Genomic DNA, 27724 nt, shown 5'->3' with positions numbered 1-27724 from the left:
CCAGAGTAGCTTCACATAGACACTTCACCTTTCAGGAAAGGACATGACAGGTATAGTTGTCAACCTGCTTGGTTCTGGGAGGAACAAATAGCATGGAAATGAGCAGAAAGGGAAGGAAAAAAAAATAATCAAGAGATTCAGTTTTCACAGTATAGCTCAGAGCTACGCTAGACTGTTCTGCTTCAAAGATCCTTGTGGGATTCCTGTCGATAAAAAAAAATCAAAACGTGCACTGACCAGTATGTGCGACACGATTCTCTTCACTACCACCTAGTGGGAAACTCCTTCAGTAACTCTGGAGCCGCTCCTGCTCTCCAATCTCATCCTCGCCCTGATGGTAGAAACAGCGAGTGAGCGAAGGGGGACGAGATGGATGCCTGGGAAGAAGGACGCAGTCCTGTTCCCCCATACGGGAAGAGGAATATAGAGGGAGCATCTATAAATTTAAACCCAATATGCCCTCTGGCATTATCACACCTTCTAGCTCTGCATCCACGTCAGTTCTTAATGGTTGTTACACCTTTGCCTCAGTTTCACCAAGACTCCCAAAGCTTAACAAATGTTGTTTTTAGAGATAAAGAGTAAAACATTTCTTCTGAATGCAACTGAACCCTGCAAACAGTGGCAAGAAGAAACTTGGGAAGTTATTCCAGTGTCTCAGTCAAAAGGTAGCCTTGCCCCCCATTTCTTGGCTCTGGCAGTTTTGGTTGTTCTGCTTCTGTTTGTACTACTGAAAGTAGGGAAGGAGGCACCAATGAAAAAAAAACGGCTTCCTTCTCTGTAAAATCACATTTTCAATTATAATCACATATTTACAACTAAGACTAATAAATCAAAACATAAATAGGTAAATATTTGGGACATTAAAACTATGTATTCAAGTGAGTCCTTTCCCACCGAGATACTCAGGGTTTGCACAAATAACTGAAATCCAACCCAATGAAAACAACATATAAATGACAATTATCTCACATTTTTCACAATCCTTGTGTTCCATTCGATTCTAAGCTCCCCATGCACAAATAATAATCAGTTTTGGTACTTGCGTAGCTTTCTTTTCCCCAACCACAGAACTAAGGGTGAACATGATAATAACAGCTCTCTCATTTCAAGGAGGGAGTGATGTTAATGTCATTCAGGCCAATAGAGCATTTAGCAGTCTCAGCAGGAAGAACAGTAAAATGGTGAAGAATTATTAAAAGAACCATTTCTCTGTGTTTCTTTTGCCAATGGAAATTTTACCACTGTGTTCATGGAATTGTACAGGCTCCCTCTGCTAGCATTTTATTATGAGTATATTTAGGGTTTTTTCCTTCTCTGTATGCTCCTTGAAGCCATGTTAGACTGGCTTTATCCCAGCAAATTACTGTATTTTTCATCACGTATACTGAATTATATCCATTATTAAGTGAATTAAAACATCAAAGGTGAGAATGGTGTTGATACAAGAAGTCAGGCTTCGGGAGCTCCAGCCCTCTGATCATCGTGGCCTCTTCTGGACTTGCTCCAACAGGTCCATGTCCTTCTTATGTTGGGGGTTCCACAGCTGGACGCGGCACTGCACGTGGGGTCTCACCAGAGCAGAGCAGAGGGGCAGAATCCCCCCCTTCAGAAATTGTATTTAAGTGTATGTAGGACAACGCAAAGTAGTTGGACATAGTAAATAATCTTTATTAAATTTCCCATTAAAATAAAATAGAAATCAGACTTCTTGTGATTACTAATTGGCATATTTCTTCAAACTGATTTGTTAATGTAACATCGTTCGTAAGCCTGCTATTAAGCTGACCAGTTTAGCATTGTAAAGCTGCTTATGTCTTGTCAGTGAAGCACTGAATTTGAGGGGTCTCAACCATCACATTAATTACACCTAAGGAAAACCAAGCAATTCTGCAGGAAAAAAAATACAAAAGCTGATACTGCAAACATAAGAAAACCAAGCACGTATCACTCTGTGTCTTCAAACTTCAAAAGTTTCCCCTATCACCATTACTAAGATCAGGTTAGTCAGGGTGATTTGAGAATCAAGTCATGGCCCAGCAAATTGTTGCAATTAAGGAAATCAACATATACTTAGCACTGTTAATAGCTGAAAACGAGTATAGCAAAACCAAGTCCTTTTCTTTCAAATATTCATCCTCAAGGCAAAATCCGTAAGTACAATTCAGTTACAGGAGAATGCTGCTGTCTGGATTATGGCACTCTACAATTTAGCTCTCGCTCTACTACTAGAGTTATAATCTATCTGGTTAAAGCTTTGCAGCTTCCACCCTTGACCTCTGCTATTCTTATTACCTCTCAACTGCGTATTGCGGCACTTGTAATAATCTGAGAAACACGATACTGCAATTCTTAGTGCCAGGGTATAAAACAGGGGTGCTGGTTAATTCACAGCAAAAGTCTCCTTCCTGCTTCCCAAACGTTCAGTCTGACTGCTCGAAATTTATAACGTTTAAGAAACACTGAAAAGCATCTGAAATACTTAATGAAATACTTGAGGAATCTGAAATACATAATGAAGCGGTGAACCATTCACTAGCACAGTCTGGCAGGTTACAGTGAACATGAAGTTGACAGTGCAGAAGTCTACTTCTTGTTTTGTTAATTGTCCAGGCTCCAACAGTTTAAAACGGACAATTCTAATAGACCAACGGAAAAAGCCCTTCAGGATAAAGTGACAGAGAATATTTACCTCCTCCTCAGTATTTGAAAGGTTTCCATATTCAGCTAAGGATTCTCCACATGGCATCCAGTTGTAGCATTCAGTGAGGTCCTAACATACAAACAGATGTTCATTTCTGGTTTTATGGACTTCAAAGTTGACTGGTTTCAAGACAGCCTGTTTTAAAAGCCTCTGCAGCTGAAGGTCTTCAAGGCAAGCAGAAGCAACAGGACTTCTGAGTGCATAAGGAATCCTTGAAACCACACAATATAGACAGATAATTTGTTGCTATGTTTTCTTCTCTTTACAGTTTCCCTTGACAAATATTGCTGTACTTTGTCTAAACTCAATGGCCTGTGTCCTCATCCCCCCTCAAGTGTACGACAGGTGTGTATATACTTAGAGAACATAGACTGGACAATCTTTTAGACAAGAATGGTAATATTTTCCATCTCAGTTTAGATAAAAGAAATCAGCACGCCAAAGGAAGACAGAAATAAGTAACACAGTATGACAGAGTCTCCTCTGTCACATACTGCAGGAGGCTCACAATTTGTTGTCTCTGTTTGCGAAATCCTTGAATTATAAGGATGTATCATGCAAAAACTCTATGTCATGGTTGGGATATTGTCATTATAATTGACAATTACTGTTATCAGCCAGAACGTCTGGGGAGGGGGGGTGATGTTAGAAAAATTGTAATAAAAAATAAAATGCGTGGAAATTGTACCAAAACATCAATAGGAAAATGCCAAAAGAAGCTCACAATACTCTTTCCTAAGAGTATGACCAAAAAAAAGAAAAAGTCTTTAGAAACTAAACATGTCTTTTTGTGCTAATGTTCACATGAAAAATTCTTACATTAAATATTTTTACACGGACTCCAAATTGTCACTTCTTTTTAGCCACACAAAGAGAGTCTTCTGTATCCATCGAAGCTTTTTTAACTCTCTGCAGCGAGGAGACCTGGTACTCTGGGTGCAGATGCCATCTGAAACAGAAGCGAACAGTTAACAAGAGTCCTGGTTGAAAGAGTCAGCCAGCCCAGCAGCCCGACCCCAGCGTGCTGTGCCTGGAGGGAGCAGGGGGTACAATCTGCAAAGGAGCTCTGTCCTTCAGCTGCTGACTTAGCACGTTGTCGTCAGCATGAGCCTGGAGAGCATGGCTAATGGTGCCCACAAAGGGAAAACAGGGGCCAAGGTCACTCTGCAGCGTTGTCTTAGGACACTGCTCAGTTTGGGGACAGTCCTACTAGGCTCCTCCTAGTTTAGGCTTGATGGGAGCATATAAAGAGACACAAGTAGCTGCCCCTAGGAAACCTCCATTGGGACAATAGTTTTAAATCCTCCTGTCGATCACAGAAGGAATCATTTGCATGAGATGCTTGTGCATCAAGTCCACATCAAGTTATTCCCTAATTTAGCCACTTAAAGTAGATAGAGCAGTGAAATATAAACATATGAATGAATATAAGTGAGTCCAGCTGAGCTAGCAAGCATGGTTTAGGAAGTCACCTAACAGGTGGAAGCAGAACCTTAGAGCTGGGCTGGTATCAAGAGGGGCTGGAGGTAGATGATAAATGGTAACCTCAAGCCCGCTCAGAGCACTTGTCAGAAGCAGAAGGACGATTGATGATAGGGCAGGGACTTTCAGCATGAACCAACACCCAGGGCTATTCTTTATCACATGCTTGAATCACAAGCTGAGTGGGGCAAGCCCTGTAATCCCCCAAATTATGAGCTCCTGCTCATCAATTAAGCAATAAACATAGCAAGTTATAATGGATTTGCATATCAAGATAGCCAGCAAGCCAGAAGTGAAAGAATCATTTAACACTTGATGCTCTGCCACAGAAGTCAGATGGAGCTCCAGAATATCCTATGAGTCTTGGGAACATCCATACAAAGCCATAAGTCACACTTCTCTGCTGGGGGGTTGCACAAAGGCTAGTGAAGCTGCCCATGGGGCCTTCTCTCAGCCCAAAGCCCTTGGCAGGTGCTGAGACTGGCTGACCCTCACGACTGCCAGCGCTCTGAGCAGGCTCTGCGATCTTCCAACAGCAGCACCTTCTCGTGAACTGGGCACAGCCAAACACCTCTCTTCCTTTTGGGTCCTCCACCTCCTTCCTTCTCTAAAACTATTGGGGCTGCATTTCTCCATCCTCATTTTCCTACTGTTCTTTCAATAGCTTACTTTTCCATGCTGCAGACCTTCTATCTTTTCATTTTACCCTCCTTCTCTCTTCTGCTTCCCTCCCTTTCCCCCTCCCCCTGCTTTCTCTCCCTCTGCACTTTGTGAACTGCTGCTGCAGTGCTGAAGTCCAAAGTTCAGTAACTTGCTAAGCACACAGATAAATATGAACCTTGGAGAATTTACATTGCTCCAATGTAAACAGATAGCCAAGGGTCCCTTTATCAGCACTGGCTCAGGACAGTCGTGGGGGGTCTGAAGTGGCTCAATTTTGTATTTTGTTTTTTTTGGGGGGGCGTAAAGGCGGGAGGCTGTGCTGTGCCCACTCTCCTGACAGTCGAGCGTGTTACCTCAGGAACATGGTGTAGGGAAGCTGGAAGCAGGATAACCCGAATTTCAAATCCAAGAGACACCAGCCTGAAGACCATGGTCTCGAAGCTGAGTCATCTTCAAGTGGAGCTGCTGGGAGCGCTGCTGGAGTCGGGGCTAACCAAGGAGACCCTGATCAAGGCGCTGAGCGAAGTGGAACCCTACATGCTCCAGAGTGAAAGTCAGCGCGCTATCAATGCCCTCCAGACAGAGAAAGGGGAACCCTGTGCCGACATCCCCAACCTCCCCAACGGAATGGGGGAGTCCAGGTTATCAGAAGATGAAACCTCTGATGATGGGGAGGAATTTACCCCTCCAATACTGAAGGAGCTGGAAAACTTGAGCCCTGAGGAGGCTGCTCACCAGAAGGCTGTGGTGGAAAGACTATTACAGTAAGGACAGATTTGCTGCTTTCTTATGCTCTTCCTCTAAATTTCTTTTCCTTTCCCCTTTCCGCTCAGTGTCCCGGGTATCTACGGTTGATCCAACTGCACAGAGACAGTCTTCATCCACGCAAGAACTAGCAGCCCCAAAACACTTCCCGAATTCTTTATAAATGTTCAGACTTTCCTTTCATCTCACATAAAACGCATGAAGGGAGCCATGGAGCCTGATTACATATTTGAAGTGCTTATATTATCAGGCTTCAGAACAGTCCGAGGCCTGTATAACTTGCATCTCTCTGACTGAATGTTGGATTTAAATTTTTAATAGGATTCACAATTTCAGTCATCAGGGGAGGGGAAAAAAAATAAAGAGAAAAAAGCTGGTCACTCTTAACTGATACTATATTTGCCTGAGGATGTATGGTAAAGTGAAGTTGTAATGTTTCCCTACTATATTTAAGGACATTAATATTGTTAATTTTACTGGGGTTTGCTATAGATTATTGGTCAAAGACAAATCAAGAGAACTTGTTCTTGTAATTCTTATTGAGTGCAAGGTTCTCCCGACTTCAGTGGGGATTTTTCTTGTAGAAAGAACGCACACCAAATACATGCAGAGGTTAAAACCTGGGCAGAATGCTCTATTCTACCATCCACTGCGTGTCACAACTACAAAGTACATATGCAGCAACAAGTACAGGTTTTAGGGCTGCACAAGTTCATCTTTGCATACAAGTGCTTTTGAAATCAAAAGACAGGAAGAGTTCCCCAAACCAATAAGCCTCATTACAAACTCAGAGAAACATTCACCAGGATTCCCATTTGGGACTCTTGCTGGGATACAATTCTCATGAGCAACCTAAGAGGTTTATCCAAGCAAGGATCAGTTCCAACCCACCTATCTATCACAACAGAAGTAGAATCTTGCCTGTCTGTTTTGGGGGTATTTTGAAATGACAAGCTGATAGAAGGCAAAAAGATGCAGTAACATCCTGCACTTAAAGTCTTCACTAAAACTAAAATCCATCTAGAGAATTTCTCAGGCTTTCTGATCTCTCCCTTTCACGTGCAAAGGAAATTAACATAAAATGTAACAACAAGAAGCAAACATCAAATCCCAACACAAAAGGCCAGAGCTAGAAAAACAGCATGAGGAGAGTTAGTATTCACTGTAAATACTTAGGAGAAAAAAGCTCCCTGGCAGGTTGCGAGTTGATGACTCCGCAGTACCCACAAGAGGAAAATCCACTGGATCAGCTCTTACCTGGGTGGGGAAAACATTCCCAATAATTCAGTCTTCTTTCTGGCCCAGTACGTCTCATCTCTTCCCCACTTCCAGCTCCGTCACATCTTTTCACCTCCTCTGTTCCCTTTACCTGTTTCCCATTCTTTCTGCATATTTCCCTTCTCTCCTCACTTTCGTCTCCACTGCTGTCCCTCCCATTTTGTTGTCTTCTTGGTCAGTTCTCTCTCTCCCTTCCACTCTTTTTCTTCGCTTCATCCTTGTCTCCTTCTCATCTTCCTGAGTCTGCGTACAGGTCTTGGGGTAGTTTGAGCCCAGTGGCACCGGGCGGGCCCTGGCTAGTTACTAATTATCCAATGGCTTTATTATTTCTCTTTTGTCTTATAAATTTATAGATGAAAAATCCCTGATAAGCTTTTTGATCATTAACTTCTGATGGTTTATCATATGTATCTCCACAAAGGAAGCCTTGAAGAAGAGCACCCGGCTTTGTCCCATTTTCTGTAATGAATGGGTGAAGCAGGACTGTAAGTGCCATCCGCTGTGATTTAGGAACAGGCACATGGATGGAGGGAATTCCTTCCTGACACCTTCACTTCAGCATGAATTCCGGTTTCTGATCCTCCCTGCCTTTCTAGGACCTTGCTGACAGTCTTTCCTGTGCTTACTACCAGGGTCAGCACAACAGCCTTCCCTCTCTTGCAAACCTGTGATGTTAATGCTTTCCAATGCGGTGTCTCACATCTCTCTCAAGACGGTCAGTTGAGCAGTATTCCCAGTTAACAAACGGGAACTGAGGCACAGAGAGAATCTATGACCTACCTAAAAACCCTAAGACGGTGCAGAGAGGACTGGGCAAGAACGTGGATCTCCTAAGCCTCACACTGGGTCTTAATTGCAAAGCTTTATTCTGAAACGAGTTTTCTTTCATCAGTCTCCGATATCACAGGATAGAGAAATTCACTTCTGTTGAGGACAGTATGAGGGGACAAGAAGCCTCAGTTTCAGCAAAAGGTTAGGAGTATACCCAGGGAGGAACATAATAGATCAAAATTAGTCAAGGTAAAATGAAAATAATAGTAAGTCTGTATTGACATGCTTCAAATTTCTGGTCAAAGACGTTAAAAAAAAAAAAAAAAAAAAAAAAGCACCTGTATGTCTGAGAATCTATTCCAAGCACCTGAACCAGTATCAGGGTTTGATAATATGTAAGCAGTTGTTACCTACTAATAAACTTTTTTTGTTTTTTAAGAACAAACCTTTCTATTAATAGATGCCTAAAGGTAACATCCTTAAAATACTATTGTAAATATTGTGAGACAGGGCAGAACAGTCTATAATAGAAATCACTCCCAGTAATAGATAAAAGGAAGATAGACAAGAATCTCCGTGCCCAGGGATTCACAGTAAAATTTCAATGCTTGTAAAGCTATTTCAGCATCTACACCAGGATTTCAAATCCAGAAACCAGATGGAGACAGTTCTGCCTCTAGGCAGAAGCCTCCTTGGGCATTATTAACAATTCCTGGTCTAATACTGTAGACCACATTTTAGCAGCGAGATTGACTTGTGGGCAGCTATTAGTGATACAAGGAAGTCTTTGTGGTAACTGCAGCCAGTGCTTAGAAAGTAGAATCAGGGAAGTGTCCGTTGCTAGGCTTTCCAGGAGCTGGAAAGGGAAAAAACAACAGCACCAAGAGACCAAGTATGTTCTCACAGGACCGCTAAGTTCAAACCCCAGTTTGGAAAGCAATAGTCAAAGCTGAGTAAAACAGGATGTAAGAAGAAACGCCCACAGGACCAGGTGCACCTGTGGGCATTGATTATTTTGTCCCTACAGAAAAAAAAATGCTAAAGGCAGCTCAGATATAGGTTTCTTTAGTGAGGAATTAACATCCTTTCATTTTGTCCCGTACTCTGTTGTCTCACTGATCTTCCATAGATTTACAGTTTGAATAATACCATTCTTTCCAGATCACACCCCCACAGAAAACAAATTGCATCTATGATAAAGATTAAATAACTCAGTAGGGAGATGGAGCTGTGCGGAGTAATTCCCAGATACTCCCCAGAGTAGAAAGCAAGAGAGAGGCTACCTGGGGGAAGGGACAGATCATACTCGCACAGGTACAGCAAATGGAGAGAGGTATAGCAACAATTCACCTATTGGGCAAGGGGTGAAATTCCATTAGGAAAGAACGAAATTGAGATAAGCAACAGATTTCCCCTGGAGGCAGGGATAAAAGCATGTTTTCCATGAGGAAAAAAAGAAAACAAAGATATAATGATAAAGGTTCAGTCTTTTCCCCATGTAAGCAGTGTCTTAGAATGGCTCTGGCTGGGGAATCTGGAGATGAAGCTGCCACACCCCTTCCATTTCCACATATAAACCAAGATGAGGCAAACCAGGCCACGTTCAATAAAAAGGAACCCTGCCGGGATGGTCTTACCTTCCCTGCTCTCTGCCTAGCCCGGCTCCAGGCTGTGCACTGACATCAGTGAGGGTTGTGCAGCAGGCTCCAGAGGAAAGGGCCAGAGGATGGTCCTGTGCATTTCGGAACTCTGAACCTCTGTTTAAGCAAGGTCTGGTCCAAAGCAGCAATTCAGAACCCACCTCAGGGAAATGAAGGCTTCTCTTGCCTGAGAATCCGAGAAGAGGAAAGAAGGGCAGACAGAGAGAATGAGGAAGAAGGGGGGAAAGAAAGGAACAAAGGAAAAAGAAAGAGAAAAGTCAGGAAGAGTGAAGGAGGGAGAAGGTCCCCTGAATGTTACATCTCCAGCTCTCTGGAATGGGTTTTCTTTAATGCTAACAACTTGATATTTACTTTCCATTTAAATTTGAGATGTTGCTATAAATTATCAACCAGCCTCTTGTTCCCTTTGAGTTTATAACTAACTACCTGGGTTACTTATTGTTCAGGTAACAAAAGGGAGGTGAAAACGCCCTTAAAAAGTGACCTCAGAACTAAGAAAATGGGAAGCTGGTATGGAGAGAGGACCCAGGCCCCTGTGGCTAAGATGGGCCAGGGCCAGGGGCTATGCTCAGGTGACAAGAAGCAACTGACAGCAGGAGAGCAAGACTTAGAAGAAGTAAAACCTAACTGTGTGAGAAGAATTTCGTGATGGAGGTTAGACTTCGAAGAATAAGAGAGGAATGGGGAGGCAACTTGCATCTGGGGAGAAAGGGAAGCTAAAAAGCAAAAAACAGCCTTGGAGATAGAAAAGGAGAGCTCAAGGAGCAAGGCAGACCCATTTCTGCAGTTCTGACGCACTGAAGCAATTGAGATTTTAGTGCAACTACAAACAGGAAAACTATGTCTAGGGTGAAATCCTACCCTCTGACTGTCAGTAACAATCTTACCACCAGTGGAAGAGCGAAGGTTTCAATTTATGATGTTTTAGTCAATGGTGAAGGCTCATGCAGGTGGGACTGTGTATTTGGGCAATGCTTCATGCGGGGGTTCAGCTGACCAATTGCCATCACTTGTTCTGTGATGGAGCCTTGGGCCTAAAGGAATAGCTGCATTGATGTTACAGCCTGTGCTTGACCATGTACAGAGCAGCTAGGCTTTCATACGACTGTCCTATGGAATCATACTGTACTAAGATTCCCCTGCACTGTTTTGCCTCGCAAAGCTCCCTGCTTTGTCTCAAAAGACAACAGGAAAAACCACAGGGCTTCAGCCACTGCGAGAAGAGACTCACAGATACTTCCCGCTTTATTCCTATCACAAAGAAGTGAGGGTCTCAACAGGGGAGGCCAAAGTGACTCATGATTGGGGTGCAGGAAGGAAATCAACACGTAACAGAGGTTTCCATCAGTGGTAACCCAGTCCTTCCTCTTCCCATCTGAGCCAGAACGCAAATCTAAGAGACCAGAGGTTCCACGTTGGAGCCTTTTCTCCTTTATATAGGGACTTGTGTAACAAATTCAGGGTGCAGGTGCTGGCTAGACTATCACAAATACAAAGGGAGCAGACTGGTCCTTGGTTTGGAGAGCAGAAAAAAAAGAGGAAAAAAAAAAACCACACTAAGGAAAGAAATGCTTTTGTAAGTTCAGCCCAATTTAAGGCATTTGAAAGACAAAGATGGTTAAGGGAAGAAGCTAGAAAATACAAGCCTCTACTGCAAGTGACCCATCATAAAAGAGAAACAAATGTTCCTATTTTAAGAAAGCAGGTCCTTCAGAAAGCTGTAACTGACACTGCTTCTGTCACACTTTAACTGCAGTGGAGCTTGCTCCTTGGACTATCCAGCCACCGGGCGAGAGGCTGCTGGGGAACAGAGATAAGGGTGTTTGTACTGAGAGAACAGGTGTGGACTTTGTCCTCCTTATCACTCTGCAGCCTCTGTCAACCTCCGGAGTCAACAAAGCAATGAACAGTACAGTTGTTGCCTGTTGCTCAGACCTGTGTTCTTGTGACGGTTTCCGCATAATACTGGGTACCTTCCCCCTCGCACTGCTCCTTTGATGCTGGTGTTGGATGTGACACCAGTGTATTTCTACAGCATGCAAACCATTTCCACGAGACATTTCACAGAGAAAAACACAGAAGGATGCTCTTTGTTAAAACTGAACTGAAGGTTTTTCTGTAGAGAGGCTCCTGCACTGTCTGAATCCAGACTGCCTGGTTTCACATCTTTCTATTTCTGCTGTGATTTTCAGCTCTGGTGAAGTCAATACACACAAAAAAGTCAAAGTCATGGTTTTTCTATTTTCCTTAGGAGCCTTCATGGATATTCTAATAGGAGATACTAAAAATCAGAGATTTACATTCATTATGAAATCCTGAATCAGATTAGCTTCTCAAGTTTTCTGAGTAGGTCTCAAATAGGTCTATTCGCTCAGCTGTTACCCCAAAGGAGGGTGGCGATGGGAGGAATTAGTGGTTTGCCTGTTCTTTATTGCATTTAGACGCTGGATCTAGATGTGAATCAATGTGTTTGAATAACACTAGCAAATGTGCAAGAACATAATCCTGGGTGGCTGGGTGTATACGTATGCGTATGTCACTGTCATGTGACAGGATAATGAAAACTTGTTTTCATTTCTTGAATTATTGCAAGGCAACCCAACCTGGACCAGAATCAGGGCATGAGCTGCGTTCAGCCTAATATCACAATGAATCTATCTTGGAAAGTTAAGTACATCTATCCCAAACATCTATGCCTTAAAGAAAGGGGGATAGAGAAGAACAGGTATGTAGGGAACGGGAAGAGAAATGTCAATTCTGAAAAACAGATCTGTAGTCATAAAACATCCAACTGAATACGGAAACGCAACATCACTTCCCTCCTCATACCATTTCTGACTAGCAGTAAAAATGCTTTACATTCACATTACTTTCCAGCAGAAAGGTCCATTCCTTGCTCACATCACTGGTCAGCACTTTCTATCATTTACAGATGACAATTGCTTAGACTGAACAGGCCAAAACCTTGTATCCAAATGAGCACAGACAGCCAAGATTATGGCTACGTATTGGGAAATTTCCTCAATAACCAGAGAGTCCCCTTTTACAGGGAGATCAAAGTGCCTTTTGCACTTCATTTCCAATACCGTGCAGTTTTTACCCTGAATGCAGAGTCAAAACCGAACAAGGCACCACACTGAGGAGCAGCTTTCTCTTATGCACTCAGTTAACACTCTGGCCTCACCAAATACAATGGTGATGACTGGCACACAAGGTGCACCTCAGGAGGTCCTAGTGCACTTCCTTGGAATCCACATCTGCTGAGTGCAGGTGACAGATCTCTCTCTCCTGAGAAGTGTTTTCTCTTCCTTATAGAGAGGATCCCTGGCGAGTAGCAAAGATGGTGAAATCCTACCTCCAGCAGCACAACATCCCTCAGCGTGAGGTGGTGGACACTACTGGTCTGAACCAATCTCACCTCTCACAACACCTCAACAAGGGCACTCCCATGAAAACCCAAAAAAGGGCAGCCCTCTACACCTGGTATGTCCGCAAGCAGCGAGAGGTGGCCCAGCGTAAGTATGGCAACAACTGTTCTCCTATCTCAATTTCATAAAGGCCTCTGCTCTCCCTTACTAATCCTTACTCCCTGTTTTACCAAGGAAAAATGGAAGGAAAAGCCACTTTTAGCAGGAAGCTTAGAGAAGTCTAGGTGGTGAGGTGAACCAAACACTACATGGAAAAACACTTCCTCGTGAGGTAGCCTGCAGTCACCCACCCTGCCCTCCATTTGGCTAGAGAGAAGCAAACTAATACTCCCCACCTGCAATTAAGAGTTCTACACCCATCCTCAGACTAAAGCAGTCTGCCCAAGAACTATGCGTTTGCAATTTCAGCTAAAGCAACAGTTCCTCTAGCTGCCCAAAGCAGCAGGCTGCTGTCCTTACTGCAAAAAACCACTGTGGCTATCACCTCACGTGAAAAACCATTGTGGGCCGTCACCTCACGCCCTCTGAGCCCCTTCATTGCAGGGACCCACTGGGAACCCTTCTGTGCAGCATGAACTTCTACATTCATGAGCCCGTCTAGAATCTGTCTCTTTCTTAATTTTGTATTGGTGGGTTGCAAGTAAAATTAGATATTTGGCCTTTGGATGGTTTTAGAAAGCAGGACTCCGGTCATGCTGACTCTAAACTCAGCTGCATTTGCTTTCACTACTCCAAGGTGGGAGCATAGATGCAATGCATGCAAGAGAAAGGACGGGTAACTATGGTCCTGATAGGAACATCTTCCCAGTTTTAGCAGATTATGGAACTTTATTTCCAACCCATTTATATTCAACCCTCCGTCTTGTATGAGATATTCTCCAGGGGTAAGCTGCACTAGGCCTGCTAGGCACTCAATAAACAAAACTATTGGAAATGCTTCCAGAAAGCAAATTCCCTTGCCCCTTTGTGCCTGCAGAATTCACACATGCTGGCCAGGGTATCCTGACAGAGGAGCCCATGGGAGATGACCTGCCCACCAAGAAGGGAAGAAGAAACCGCTTTAAGTGGGGTCCTGCCTCACAACAGATCCTGTTCCAAGCCTATGAGAGACAGAAAAACCCCAGCAAAGAAGAGAGAGAGGCGCTGGTGGAAGAGTGCAACAGGTAAAGATAGCTATCTGGCTTTGAGGAAGACGGCTCACAGCAGGGCCTCTCCGTGTTCTTGGTGTTTGCTAGTGCCTATGAGAGGCAGGCTAACGGTACAGCAGTGGATATCACCGCTGACACCAGCCACGTCTGAATGAAATGCCACAACTGAGCATTCACTGTCCACAAAGGATCAGTAATGCCTCACGTCTTGCTGTGCCTGGCAGATCCTTCCACACAGTGTGCCAGACCACAGCCACTTTGGGGCTGCGCACTTACTTTGTCTCTCTGACTAAGCCCGGCTCAGCAAGGCTCTTCTTGTGCTTTCCCCCAACAGAGCAGAGTGTATTCAGAGAGGTGTTTCCCCATCTCAGGCCCAGGGACTGGGCTCAAACCTGGTGACAGAGGTCAGAGTTTACAACTGGTTTGCCAATCGCAGGAAGGAGGAGGCTTTCCGGCACAAGCTGGCCATGGACACCTTCAGTGGACCACAGCCTACCCCTGCTCCTCCTCTAACTCCTCACAACTCTTCCTCCCTCCAGCCACCATCTGCTCTCTCACCCAACAAAGTTCATGGTAAGAAACAACTAGATGGAGATCCGAAAGAGACACCAGTGAACCTACCCAAACTCAGTCACCAAAACTATCTCGCAAGTCCAGACCTTTAGGAGGTGAATCTAGAGACAGAAAAAGCAGACTTGGTACAAGAGAAGGGCACCGGTGACAAAGAGACCATGTCTCAGAGTGAGGAGAGGGGCTGGAACAGCAAGGGTGACAAAATTCAGTAACAGAACTTTCAGCCAAATCTCCTCACTTACTCTTTGACATCCCGCACTCCCTCACGGCTGGCAGGCAGTAATCCCCTTTCAAGGAGTCATCCACTGGCTGCCATCCTTTCACTCACGTGTGTCCTGTTTCCAATAAATATCAGGACCATCAGACTCTGTGACTGACTTTTCAGGCATCAGGAAAGGTTATCCAAAAAGAGCAGAGCTTTTTCACCTTCATAGGCCAGAGCTGGTAATTGCTGTCACTCTGGGAAGAGATGATCTCACTGAGACTCTCTCCTCTCTACACCCACATCCAGAGGGGTGGTTTCTAGTGAATCCTGCTTGCTCCATGCAGCACACACAGCCATACCTCAGTCAGTGTTTGAGGAAGCAGCTGTGCCAAGTTACAGAGGAAAGCCAGGGCAGGGTGGCAAGAATGCCTGTTCTCCCAGTTCCCCTAGTACCCACCTTGTCCCTGCCTTAAATATCTAAACGCAAGCGCCTGCGAAGGAAACTGAATTTAGCACTTGACAAAGTTTTCTCAGTTTCTCATTTTTGACAACCTGTTTCCCCCCTGTGGTGATGCAGGAGTGAGGTACAACCAGCAGCCAGCCAGCGAGGCAGAGTCCTCCAGCAGCAACCACCATGGGAACAGCTCCATGGTGACCACCCAAACCATCCTGCATCAGGTTTCTCCCCCTGGACTGGAGCCCAGCCAGAACCTACTGAGCACAGACACTAAGCTGGTAAGTGATGTATACTTAAATTCTGATGACTGGAGGAAATCAGGTCCTCTGCCTGTGGTCACAATATGGACTATTCAGAAGGAGATTTTCCTAGAATACTCTCTAAACCATCTTCTTATAGAGATATTACATAGCCCCTTTGCACTGACCATGTAACGTGAGCCCTCTGAGATACATGTGCCCTCTAGACTACTGGTGAGGGCAGGTATTAGAGCACGAAAGCAAGCAGTGTAGGCATTTGCTTACGATAAGTCAAAACAATCTATTCTGAAAAAACAGAGTGCAAGGTATGACATGATTTCCTTCTTCCCAGGAAACCCCATTCTCTCTTCCTTTCCCCAGTGAGATTCTCGTCATCTCGTCTCCAACTCTCATTTGAACTCTGCACATCTCAAGATAGCTGATCAGACACCAATGGGATTAACAGAACACAGACCCGTACTTACACCTATCTTAGCTGTAAAAATAAAGCCCAAGAGCCTGTATGCAGCACGTACCATTGAGACATTCACTGGATATCTAGATTGTAGCAATCTGCCTTCTCAAAGTAAATTTCCTTTTGAGATTTGACTACACCTTTTCCCAGACAATTAGTAACGAAGCACTAGAACTACATGACTGATCATTTCCAGTTTGCACATGTTCCCTTGCTTACAGGGAAACAGTTGGAAGAAGTTTGCATTAGCACATAGTGGCCTGGGGCAAAATTACGTTCACTATAAATTAGTTCAATTTAGATCTCGTCGGTCAGTCACTCGCTTTGCGGGCTTTCTGGTCTCTTCCTGAAGAAAAAGTCTTTCATGAGATGCTGAAAATCTTCTACAGCTGTCTTCTAAATTGATAAAGGTGATCTGTCCTGCCGTTTAAGCTGTTGGTCGTTACTCTTACTAGAGATTCCTTACAGCTTTTTGTCTAAGGGGAGAAAAAAAAGTATAATAAAAGGTATTGAACTTTCTCTGTCAGCCAAATTATTAGAATGCTATTTTGCTGTTCCACAGTACTTCAACTACAGGTCTCCAAAGGGCCTTGCAAACTCAAAACCCCATTAGAGCATAGACACAGGTTACATGGTTCGTTTCAGAGGCTGAGAAAACAGTCAAGTTATTAAATTTCTCAATGACTCAAGGACAGACTGAATCAGTGAGACACCCAAGCACAAAACAGTCCTGTCTACCAGGTACATTTCCCCTCTAACAGTGGGCAACTGCCAGGTAATGCAGCCTGTATAAGAAAAAGGTCTAAGGAAACTTTTCAGCAACTCCTTTAAAATCTCAATCCGAAAACTCACTGGCCAATAAAAGACACTTCCTCAGAGAAAGGGAAGTTTCTCTTCCCTGCAGAGTGACCTTTAATGGTCCCTTTCCAACCCAACACATTCTATGATTCTATGATGATTCCATGAAGTTACAGTAATTTCTCGGAGGAAAAGGTGAACAAGAAAAGAGGAACTCCTGAATTCTGTGGTGAACTCTGTAGCTAAAGTTACCGTGTAAAATTACCTGAGCATCATCATCTACCCTCAGCTGTAAAACAGAAGATAAACTTTCCCTACAGAGAATGCAGTGGGACTAATCTCGTTCTTGTTTGTAAAGCCCTTATGATTTCTTAAACATGAAAGAACTAAAACAGCAAGGATTTACTCTAAGTATTTCAACAGCAGACCTTTGCTAGTTAATTGATAAGCATGGGGAAACTCCAGACAAGCAAGTCAAGTCCTTCTAGTGAGCAGGCAGTCAGAACAGGTCAGAAGAGGGAGAAGGACATTTATTACAGCTTTGGGACTCGCCACACTCAATTTCCTGCAGATGGCATTTTCACAGTCCTCTTTTCACACAGGTCTCAGGTCCTGGAGGAACTCTCCCTCCTGTCAGCACCCTGACTGCCCTGCACAGCCTAGAGCAAAATCCACATGCACTGAGCCAGCAAACTCAGAACCTTATCATGGCATCACTGCCGGGTGTAATGGCAATTGGAGCTGGCGAGACCTCATCCCTAGGACCAGCATTCACCAACACAGGTGCCTCCACCCTGGTGATAGGTGAGTAGCGTTCTGTAATGACTCTGCTTATCAGGATTCAGATAAAGAGCTATCTGTGTTAGAATTACCTGCCTCATTTTCAGAGACAAAAAGTACTAAGTTGTCAGTGATACGAACCCAGGGAAATTATCGCAAGCACTAAGGAACTTCAGCAGCACTACTTACAAGTAACAGTGGAATTGAGGGACAATGTTCCTTACTCATTTTAGAATTAAGTTGCACACAAATCCACATCTTAAGAGAAAGGGACTTTTGCAATCTATTCCTATGCCAATGTTTTGTTTTGCTGCTCTACATCTTACTAAATATAAATGTAATGCTTCCTTAAAAGTATGAAAACTGAAGCATATTCATAGTGCTTGAAAGCCAAAACATCCTGTTCTACTTCCTGCAAAGAACAGCATATGCCTTGGGAACCTACAGCAGTAATTACTATTTTTTAAAATATTTTTCACTTCTGGACTTGTATGAGATTTCTTTTCACTACAAGACTAGTCTACTGCCAAACTGCATCTCATTAGATAAAAAAATAAAATGTATACACTACTCTTACGCTTTCTTCCCAGGAAGAAAGAGGCCTTATTTTGTTCCATGGTGACAGCTGTGAATTAATTTCCACTTCCTCATTTATACCCAAGATTATGATATGGTTCTAATTTTGTGCAAACAAAGAAACAAAAAAAATGGAGATTTCCACACAGTGGAAGTCTCTCAGTGCTGGAGAGACTTCCTGATTTACAAGAATTGGTCTGGACAGTCGTGGGAAATGGGTACTACTGTGTGAAACCTTCTACCTCTTTCTCACTGGTTCAAATTCCGTAACTTGGCAGCCCAAGTGAAATGAGCTTAACCTTCGTTCCATGTGGCCGGACAGCTACAGCATAGTTCCCTCTGCTGCCAACAGCTTCATAAAAGAAAAATAAAATAAAGTGGACAGGAGATGATGCTCTGAGTTTACTTCTAAGGAAGGCCTCCCCAGTGGAAGTCACTAAATGGGAAAGTGACCTATACTGGTACACAAGGATGTACACAGGAACAAACACTGGAAGTCAGAGGAGGTTTTATGGTACCTGTCTGCATTGCACGTTTTGCACATCACCACTTCATTTTCACAGGCATGAATTCTATTCATAATCACAGGTAACAAACAGAACACCTGAAAAGCAGGATCTGAAATCACCCTGCGACGACAGGCCTGCCACGATGACTACTTCAGACGCCCCTATTGCAGAGCAGCCACGTTCCTCCCATAGTACATGACACTACTGTCATCAGTCCTTGTTTTTCAGGCCTGGCCTCAACCCAGCCCCAGAGCGTGCCTGTAATAAACAGCATGGGGAGCAGCCTCACTACCCTGCAGCCCGTCCAGTTCTCCCAGCAACTGCACCCATCCTACCAGCAGCCCCTCATGCAGCAGGTCCAGAGCCACATCAACCAGAGCCCCTTCATGGCTACCATGGCCCAGATACAGAACCCTCACGGTAAGAACGTGAATTCGTTTGCTCAAGCAAACAAAAAAAAAAAAAAAAGGCTCTGTTCTGGAGCATTTTGTGGGTCCGTGGGCTTGCAGCACTCTATTTTCCTCTTCTATTATTGTTGCTTTAATTACGAAATTACTTTCTTCTTGCATTCATCTCCCTGTCCCTCCACTCCCACTGTTTCAGAGACAAACAGCAGGTCCACGTGCATGAGGAGAACAACTCAGCCAAAGTAGCCTCATGCAAAGCTCCAGCATCCACATGATGTTGTTTTCTTTCATGCACAGCTCTCTACGGCCCCAAGTCTGAAGTGGCCCAATACACACATACAGGCCTCTTACCACAAACCATGGTGATAACAGATACAGCCAATCTCAGCGCCCTGACTAACCTGACACCAACTAAACAGGTAACAGCCTTTAGCACATGCCTTTGTTCCCCAACCTTAGAACCGCACCAGTCTGCAGGTACCTCCTTGCCTGTCAAAGAGTTTTTGGGTGTGTGGTTTATGCCATCCGAGCAGGATGATCTTTCTTATCTCCTCACCTTGCTGGTACTAGCTGCAATACTGGAGGCATTAGAGCAAGCTCTTCACTGTGTCATCAAGGAGGATTTAATCTCCTTGGAAACAGCACCTGCTCACTCTTCTCTCATGCCTGTTAGAAGGGATGTGGAAACCAGGCACTGTTAACTTTCTTTTCTCTAGGCATTCACATCTGAGTCGGAGACTCACACAGAGTCTGGGATGCATACACCAGTGTCGCAGGCACCAACGATACATTTACAGAACCAAGACACAACCATCCAGCACCTTCAGCCAGGCCCTCGCCTCACCTCCAGCCCTGCCGGTAAGAGCAGCAGCCACCGTTATCTTAAATCATGTATTGCCATTTCTCTTGTCAACACTGTAAAACCCAGACAGAAAATGGTAACTGGGGCTCACCATTCTCTAAGAGGGTTCTACCAGTGTCTTAGGTGGATTGAAAAGCTGGTACAAGGGAAAGATTCAGAACAGTCTGTGCAGGCTGTGTAAGGCCAGACTGTGGAAATGGGACCCTTCTTCAGAATCTAGGGAGGAAAATAACCTTAAAAATACTGACAAAAATCAGTGTCCATGCATAGCCAATCCTGCAGGTAGTCTTCAAGGCTGAAAAGCCCAAGACACCCTTGTGAAGACTCCAGTTGGATCTTCCTGATCTTAAGAGAAGAACTAGGATATTAACAATCTAGAATCCTCAAATCTGAACTCCCTGCCACTGTCAATACCTTCAGGCCAGCTTTGTACTTGAGGTGGGTATATAATGGCACACAAACTAAAAAAAAGTAGTTATGCCCCCATGCCGGGAGGTTTTAGTCATGCTGGAAACGTGAGCGTGTGCACACAAGATAAAGGACAGCAGTAAGAATTTGTACTTAACTTCTGTCTGTGTCTTTGACAGTGTCCTCCAGCAGCCTGGTGCTGTACCAAAGCTCTGACTCCACCAACAGCCACAGTCAGCTGCTGCCATCCACTCACAATGTCATCGAGACCTTCATCTCCACGCAGATGGCATCCTCCACTCAGTAACCAAGACAGCAGGCTCAAGGGTGACTGCCATGACCAGCCTGTCAGGTGCAACTCCAACTGTGTTTGCCATCACTGTCACCGCTGCCTTCCACGGGAAGGAAAGGCTGCTCTGCGCTCAGCTGATCTACATCCCCTACTGCATCATACAAATCCCTTACTCAGCTGCCTCCATGAGAGAAGATGTCTCAGGCTCAAGAGAGAAGCCATGGAAAGATGAAGCCAGCACTGCTAAAATCCACTGCCCCAAAAAATCCAAGCAAATCCAAGCAAACCCAAACACCACAAGCCAGCCTAGAACGACCAGATGTCCTTTTGTGTCCGCCCAAGAAGGAATCCCATCAAGAGATGGGATGCAAGACGGCAAAAATGCCAGGGCATGGATGGGACTTTCATTCTGCTCAGCCTTCGTCAAACTGGACCTGTACAAACCTGTGAACACCAGACTAAGCTGTGCAGGAAAGAGCAAAGCTGAGCTGCCAAAGAAGGGACACCATCTTTAAAACACCCACCTCCTTTGCTGGAAAGAAGCACCAATGGGAACTATGAGAAACAATAGTATCTTGGAGGCAAGAGTGAGAGAACCTGGTTCCCCATTGCAAGGAAATTCACCAAGAAACAGATTCAGGAATGGCTTGGCACAAACCTGTCAGTATGGGATCACTGACTACAAGCTAGAAATCCTTTACTTAACTACAAAAATACCAAACATTCTCAGTTAAAAATGACCTGCTTTAAAATCATGCTGTCCTAGTGGAAATGGCTTGGTTATTTTTGATATAGGTCTGCTTTGTTTTAAATGCAGAAATTAAAGTTTAACAGCAGCAAGGAGATTCCAGTTCCCTGCATTAACCACGTGGATTCTCATCTCATGTGTCGCGGAATGAGCTGGGGGATGGCATTCTCCACAAGTCCCTGACACTGCACAACACCTGGGGGGTTCCCATGCTCCACAAAGAACATCCTCCCATTTTTCTCTATAAAGACATCAGCTTGGATTCATTTTACAGAACACGCTTAATTCTTAGCTTCCCTGTAGGTTAGATTTCGTAGTTCTTGATATGCAAATAATTACCCTGGGGTCTAAGAGTCTTACTTGCACTAAGTGAAGGTTTTTAGCCCTAAGGATCTACTTATATAATTCCTCTTCTAATCATTCCTCTTTTCGCTATTTACTCTCAACCTTCACATCACTGATATGTCACTAGCCAAACACGAAAAAAGCCCTAATTAACATGTTTTTGTCACTGTGACCGAAACAGAGCTATTCTTTCAACTGTGAAATGGACAAAAATCCTCAAGACTAGGAAGTGCTCAAGACTCATCTTAAAAGGCTGAGATATCAGGGAGAATTTAAACAGAAAAAGCCCAACAGCAAACTCGTCAAATTATATGTGGAAATTTCAAAATTGCAGATGTCCATTACAGTTTGTATTGATATGATCTTCCTCTACATACTATCCACCATCAGAGACTAATTTCAAGTAACTTGATTCTGTGAGGAATTTTATCCTATAATTGTTTCCCAATCTACCATGTGCATCACTTGCAAATACATACAACTTCCACTTAGCATAAAAACAATCATCATAAAACAAGTCAAAGGATAATTTTTAGACCACTATGCCTTTGAAACCCCAGGTGCTAGCTTCAATATAGTGAAGCTTTAACTGGCCTTACGTAAAACAAGTAATTTCTGCTGGAGCATTCAGTTAGATTACAAGCCAATTTTCTACTTAGCTTTTCCATTTTTGGATGCCAACTGTATTTTCTTGATTAAAAAACAGCAGTAGGAAAGAAAACATCTCGGGTTTTCCCACGCTCAGAGAGCAACAGTTCATTATTTTGGTTTCTCTAATCTGGCTTTCTTGCCTCCTGAATAGGGCAGATGAGTTAGAGCTACTGAAACCCAACAATCTTAAAAACAGAAGAGTATTTATCCAGTAACAGGTCGTTTCCTGAAATACTGGAACTAAAGTATAAATGGACTAAGAGCCATACTGAAAACTACCAAAACCCACTGTATTTCAGAGAGATAAAAGTCATAATCAGCCAAAATAAGGACTGAGACACAGGGACTGTCAAGTTAAGATTTCAGTCCTTCCCACAGCAATTTCACAGCATTGATCACCAAGCAACTAAAGAGCCGTCTTCAGCCACCCTTATCTCTGCTGGGGGAGCCATCGGAATACAGCAAGAAAGCCACTGTTGTTCAAAACCTCCCAAATTAAATAAGACTAATAGCGTAGTAGAATTTAATAACAAATGCCATAAAAAAAATACATGAAAAGAAATTTCAAAGGACATAACTTGAACAGAACTACCTATTCATAACAACTCTGAAGCTCACTGCACACTGTTTAATGCAGGGGCCCTGGAGAGGTGCAGATTACAGAGGGATTAGTAACACGGCAGGTTTCAACAACAGATTGTTATGACGATCACAGGAAAAAAAATAAGGGGGCCCTGATATCTGACAGGATGCTTTTGATAAATGAGTCTCCCACAGGCTGGAGCTATTCTTAGTAGGCATCTAGGAGGCGGCAAACAGAAAAAGGAGTTGATCACCTGTTGCCATGTAAACCAAATTCAATTCATCATATACTTTCTCCAGGGCACAAGATTTGGTTTCATGATGTGAAGGAACAGACCAGGAGGGATGCAGCTATGATTATATCCCTCTGTCATGCAAATCTGCACACAGTTTTTAATCCTTTTACCCTAGGTCTGCATAAGGAGCAGCACAGATAACTGCTGTGCTAGGAGAACAATGTTCCCTTCCCCAAGGGATGCCAACAACATAGGGAGTCACTTAATTAGACTCTCAGGCCACTGAGCTTTTAGAACAGAAGCTTTGCCCATTAATTTTCCCTCATCTGCAGCAACTCTTTTTCTTAGTTTTTTTCCAGCATCCTTCATCCATCATAACCACCTGCCGTTCACAGAGCAAAATCTTCATTCTCTTTTTTTCTTCTTCTTTTTCTTCTTCATGACTCCTGGCAACGCTGAGTTCTCTGTATGATTGCTGTCCTGTCTTTCATGCTGTCCATTTACAGACACCAACCGTGGCAAATCTTTGCTGATCTGGTCACACTCTGCTGAGTATATTATTTTCCCTTGAATATTGTTCTCTCCCCCAATTTTCTTTTTCTTCTTTTTTTTCTGGCTGTGCTCTACGTAACCCTGACTCTGATCCCGGCTGGAATCCTGGGACAGCACAGGAAAACCACTTTGCTTCAGAATGTCTGCGGCTGACACAGCAGCCTCTTGGTACCTTTGCCACTCTTGGTCACTGTCCGTGTCACTGGAAAGGTAACAAAAGGGAAGGAAGTTATATTACGCTTTTGCCTTGAATTCACCCAAAGAGCAAAACAGCAGAGTAATCCAAGATGAGAACAACTGACCAACACCCAGTGGCTCCAAGACTCCAATACCTACAGGTAGTATTTAACCAGTTTGAAGGATGAGGTGATCTTTACACATACTAGGAGAGGAAAGAACACCTCCCACAAACATTTCTAGTTCCTCAGCACTAAAAAAAAAAAAAAAAAAAAAGGAAAAGAGAGAAACAAACAAACAAAAAATATCTGCTTTAGTCAAATATAGGAGTCATAAATACACACTTCTCAAGCTCTTCAGCTTCCTATTCCCCTGCGAGTCTCAGCTGCCTCTAAAATGTGGGATGCAATAGTAGTTCATGAGCAAAGCAGCTGACAACACCCCACCTGGAGCTAGACGGCTGTCTCCTCTTTGCTGCAGGGCAAGGCTCCAATTTCCCACAGTCTCCCGGGACAGAGGAAGAGAAGAGGCGAAATCCTAAAATATGTATAAGGGAATTTTAGCCACCTCTATAAAATAGAGGTGAAAGCAATCAACAGTAATCTCCCTGGGAAGCCTCACTGCTGTTACTGTATCCCTATAGCGCCTGACAGGAATTATTGGGGACTGAGAGGAGTCAGGTCTCAGAGACCACAGCTTCAAAGTAACAGCCTTCATGGGCACTAACAGAAATTCTTCTACTGCAAATGCTTAGTCAGTTGGGTGTACAACCAGCAATAGACAGGATCCATCCCACTTGTCATCATTTAACTAACGTCGCATAACAGCCACAATGGCTGTGACTACAACTCACCATCATCTCCAGAGTCAGACCATTGCACAGAAGTTTGTGAAGGTCCTGATGAGTCCTTCAAGACAGTGATGAAACTAAACAGAAAAACCCAGTCAGATCTTAGACACGTTTGTGCAAACTGCACCGAAGTTGGGTATTTCTAGGAAACAAGACTCTAAGATGTTACATAGCTTTTTTTTCCTTAGTGAAGCTATCTCGCCTCCCTGCTTTCAGAGTAGACCATGCCTTCTCTCCTTAGCAATGCATGCCACAAGAATAACTTAGAAGCAGCGCTTCTAAAGCCAAGTCTAAACACCAGGAATTCTAGTTCTCCAGGGCCATATTTACACAATAAATAAAGATGGCAGCAGCCCAGTCAGAGGCATACTGCCAGCACAACTTTGAATCAGGCATTGGTTTCGGTTGTAAGAACAAATGAAAGATTCTCATGCTGGCCTTTAAATGATGAAAGCGCTAAAGCACACAAATTTTACTTTTTCCTCCCCACAACCCATTTACCAGAGAGGGAAATGGAGACAGGCAGTGCTGCGCAGGGAGCCTTTACCAGAGGGGCACAGCACATGGCCCACGTTAGTTCACATAACGTTGGAAGTTTGCATTAAATACAGGAATGAAGGAAGCAATAAGAGAAATGACTTCTCCAGGTTGCACTCAGATCTTGAATCTCTTGTTTTTATCACGCAAAAGCATCAACGTATTTGACACATAGAACAAACTTTTTTAGTATCGCTTGCCAATACCCATCTAGCATTGCTCCTAGTTTCTTCGCAACGTGTGCTCTGAACTCTGGTGTCGTCTGTAGCTCGTTTCCATCCTCATCATGGCCATTCACCTCATGCCTGTTTAAAATAACAATGGTTACCTCTTTCAAGGCCAACAACATCCGGTGCTCTTGCCCAAAGAGGAGATGTGGGACGGTAAAATCTCCTACCCTCTAGTACTCCATTTATACTTGATAGGAAAGACTGCTAACAAAGATGGAAAATAGCTCAGTAGTAACATTCAGTTCCCAAGAGAGAGCTAAACATTATTTAGCCATCTCCATCATATATAGTAATTGAGTGATTTTTCTCATCAAAATAGCCTACAAAAGCAAATAAATTACATCAGGACATCCCTTGTCTTGCATGTAGTTCCTGTGTACATTGCCACAACTCATGCAAAACCTGTCCCAGGAGAAAGGATTTTATTAAGTTGCCTGGCTGACAGCAAATTATTTTTTGAAGATAAATATTTTTTTTATATGTAACTGTACTCATTCCTTCACGGGACACTTGCAGAGTTGGGAGATTTCTGACACCTAGAACTAATGCTGTAACTGACAGCAGTAGTAAGTTTTCAACTTCTATATTCCCCCGCTGCCAGAGGGATGAGAAACATGCTGAAAAAAACTATTAGCTTTTTCACATTTAAGCATCATTTCAGATTACAGTTGGACTAATTCCTAAAACAGAACAGGCCCTTCCAGTAGGAAGGCATTAACCATAAGTAGCACAAATATAACATCCATTATTTTTTTTCTTCAGTGAAGCATAAGTCTGAAGCCAGAAGCAAAAATACCTTAGGCTAGGCTGAGCGGGCTGTGACCGATCCTTTTTAAAGCCACCTGGCAAAGGAAGAAGGTAAAGGCAAGTTTAAAAGACCTGCGACCAGGACCTCTTTAATGACCTCTTAAACCTCTTCTAGAGCATAAAGAATCATGCCTGAAAGAATAATGATTATCCACGCCCACCTTCGGAGAGAAACAGTTTTTGGGGAAAAGGAAACTTCCCACTGGCCGGGCTGTAGCAGACAACCCGCCCGGGAAGGGCCTCCGGTCCCGGCGGGAAGCCGCGCATCGCCCCCGTCCCAGAGCCCCGCCTCGGCTCCCCTGGGCGCCGGCGGCCCCCGAAAAGGCAGAGCGTTCCCCCTCCTCACCACCGTTCCCCCGGGGCAGGAGGGGCTCGGCCCAGACCGGCGGGGAGGAGAGAGCAGAGCCCAGCTGACCGCCGACCCTTACCGCCGCGCAGCAGCACCGTCGCCGCCTGCGCAGCGCAATCCCAGGCGGCCTCCCGGAACCGCGCTGCCGCCTCGCCGCTGCTGTCCGAGTCCGTGTCCGTCTCAGGGCCCGAGTCGCCCCTGGGCGCCGCCATCTTGGAGGCACGACGGCCGCGGGGCACGCTGGGCGCTGTAGTCCTGGGGGCGCGCGCGAAGCACGCTGGGGGCTGTAGTCCTCCGGGGCGGCCTCCCACAAGATGGCGGCGGCGGGGCTCCCCACATTCCTCATTTCTCCCTGAAAGAGGCCTCCCCCAGGTCTTCCCCACAACCAAGAACGGCTGGGAATGAGTGAACGGCGAGGAGCCGGGTGTCGTATGCAGAACTGTGAAAAAATTGAGTATTTATGCTGGCTCTTTGTATCAGCCTGCATATCGTAATTTCACTGCTTCAGAAATACTGACTGACAGCGCTCAAATGTTAAGTTTTTGGTGGAGAGTCAGCACAAAGCACAAAGATCTCCCGCCATGGAAGCGTGAGGGAGGATGGGATCCATCAGCGGTAAGAAGTTATCCCTCAAAAGCAGGCAAAAAAAGATATGAGAGACACAAGATTCATTAAGATATGTAAAACGGATCAGGCAAAAAGCATCTAATTCCCCCACCTCTGGCAGGGGAAATGTAATTATTCTTTGCCAATGGGAGTAAATCTGGATGTCCCACGTATATTCTCCAACTGACCCACTGCTTTAAGTAATTCTGTTCCCCTCCTATTAACCTTAGCTGTAAACAAGATTAAAATTTTCATTTTCTTCTTGTACACTGCCCCTTCCATTCACCCAGTCTTACTCACTGCCTGTCTCCGCATCTTTTCCATTTTCACTTGCTAGAAGTGGAACAGGGGTACTTAAAGTCACTATAGAAATGCATAGTAATATTGTTCCATTCTTCTGAGGCTTAAAACATAAATAAAATGACAAAATTACCACTGGCCAGTGGAAATGTTCCCTGGCTATGTCATCTACAGCAGTAACCGTATTTCATTTCCGATCGCTTCAGTTATCCTGACACCCAAACAATAACGACTGTTCTAAGCATTACCTATTCCCATAATAGCAAAAAGCAA

The 27724-nt window shown here is 44.2% G+C and overlaps 2 protein-coding genes across 10 annotated transcripts; one reads left to right on the top strand and one right to left on the bottom strand.

Moving 5' to 3' along the window:
• Positions 1–194: 194 nt before the first annotated feature.
• On the bottom strand, positions 195–26933 carry C13H12orf43 (chromosome 13 C12orf43 homolog). Of its 6 annotated transcripts, XR_008469134.1 has the most exons (10): positions 26625–26933; positions 26186–26231; positions 25366–25464; positions 24626–24699; positions 24219–24309; positions 23426–23797; positions 6872–9490; positions 3524–3653; positions 2693–2773; positions 195–331 (listed from the first exon to the last, which is right to left on the bottom strand). XR_008469134.1 is itself a non-coding variant. In XM_054219428.1 (7 exons), the coding sequence occupies exons 1-6, from the start codon at positions 26755–26757 to the stop codon at positions 23449–23451; spliced, it is 792 nt and encodes a 263-aa protein (XP_054075403.1). In that variant the 5' UTR covers positions 26758–26933; the 3' UTR covers positions 3491–3653; positions 23426–23448. The 6 variants fall into 6 exon arrangements, 3 of the variants coding, with proteins under 3 accessions (XP_054075403.1, XP_054075402.1, XP_054075401.1); XR_008469133.1 differs by lacking the exon at positions 195–331 and having other exon boundaries at positions 1488–2773; XR_008469132.1 differs by lacking the exons at positions 195–331; positions 2693–2773 and having other exon boundaries at positions 3491–3653; positions 9301–9490.
• On the top strand, positions 5279–22319 carry HNF1A (HNF1 homeobox A). Of its 4 annotated transcripts, XR_008469131.1 has the most exons (11): positions 5279–5613; positions 12640–12839; positions 13729–13915; positions 14235–14473; positions 15256–15413; positions 17250–17451; positions 18741–18932; positions 19217–19338; positions 19636–19777; positions 20064–20219; positions 20369–20506. XR_008469131.1 is itself a non-coding variant. In XM_054219423.1 (10 exons), exons 1-10 carry the CDS (start codon positions 5279–5281, stop codon positions 20494–20496), a joined length of 1905 nt encoding a protein of 634 aa, XP_054075398.1. In that variant the 3' UTR covers positions 20497–22319. The 4 variants fall into 4 exon arrangements, 3 of the variants coding, with proteins under 3 accessions (XP_054075398.1, XP_054075400.1, XP_054075397.1); XM_054219423.1 differs by lacking the exon at positions 20064–20219 and having other exon boundaries at positions 20369–22319; XM_054219425.1 differs by lacking the exons at positions 19217–19338; positions 20064–20219; positions 20369–20506 and having other exon boundaries at positions 19636–19771.
• Positions 26934–27724: the final 791 nt, after the last annotated feature.

This window comes from Rissa tridactyla, chromosome 13 (genome assembly GCF_028500815.1).
Source record: "Rissa tridactyla isolate bRisTri1 chromosome 13, bRisTri1.patW.cur.20221130, whole genome shotgun sequence".
NCBI classification, from domain to species: domain Eukaryota; kingdom Metazoa; phylum Chordata; class Aves; order Charadriiformes; family Laridae; genus Rissa; species Rissa tridactyla.
The sequence above is the reverse complement of the archived record's forward strand: the minus strand, read 5'-3'. Positions and strand labels throughout refer to the sequence as shown.

What these genes read in the sequence shown, in the direction of transcription:
- HNF1A (XM_054219422.1), top strand. Translation starts at nt 5,279, where the DNA reads ATGGTCTCGAAGCTGAGTCATCTTCAAGTGGAGCTGCTGGGAGCGCTG. An exon ending in TGCCTCCACCCTGGTGATAG is followed by an intron (nt 17,452 to 18,740) that starts GTGAGTAGCGTT and finishes CTTGTTTTTCAG; the next exon opens with GCCTGGCCTCAACCCAGCCC. An exon ending in CCAGATACAGAACCCTCACG is followed by an intron (nt 18,933 to 19,216) that starts GTAAGAACGTGA and finishes TTTCATGCACAG; the next exon opens with CTCTCTACGGCCCCAAGTCT.
- C13H12orf43 (XM_054219428.1), bottom strand. Translation starts at nt 26,757, where the DNA reads ATGGCGGCGCCCAGGGGCGACTCGGGCCCTGAGACGGACACGGACTCG. An exon ending in CTAGGAGCAATGCTAGATGG is followed by an intron (nt 24,700 to 25,365) that starts GTATTGGCAAGC and finishes TTTTCTGTTTAG; the next exon opens with TTTCATCACTGTCTTGAAGG. An exon ending in GTCTGACTCTGGAGATGATG is followed by an intron (nt 24,310 to 24,625) that starts GTGAGTTGTAGT and finishes TACATATTTTAG; the next exon opens with GATTTCGCCTCTTCTCTTCC.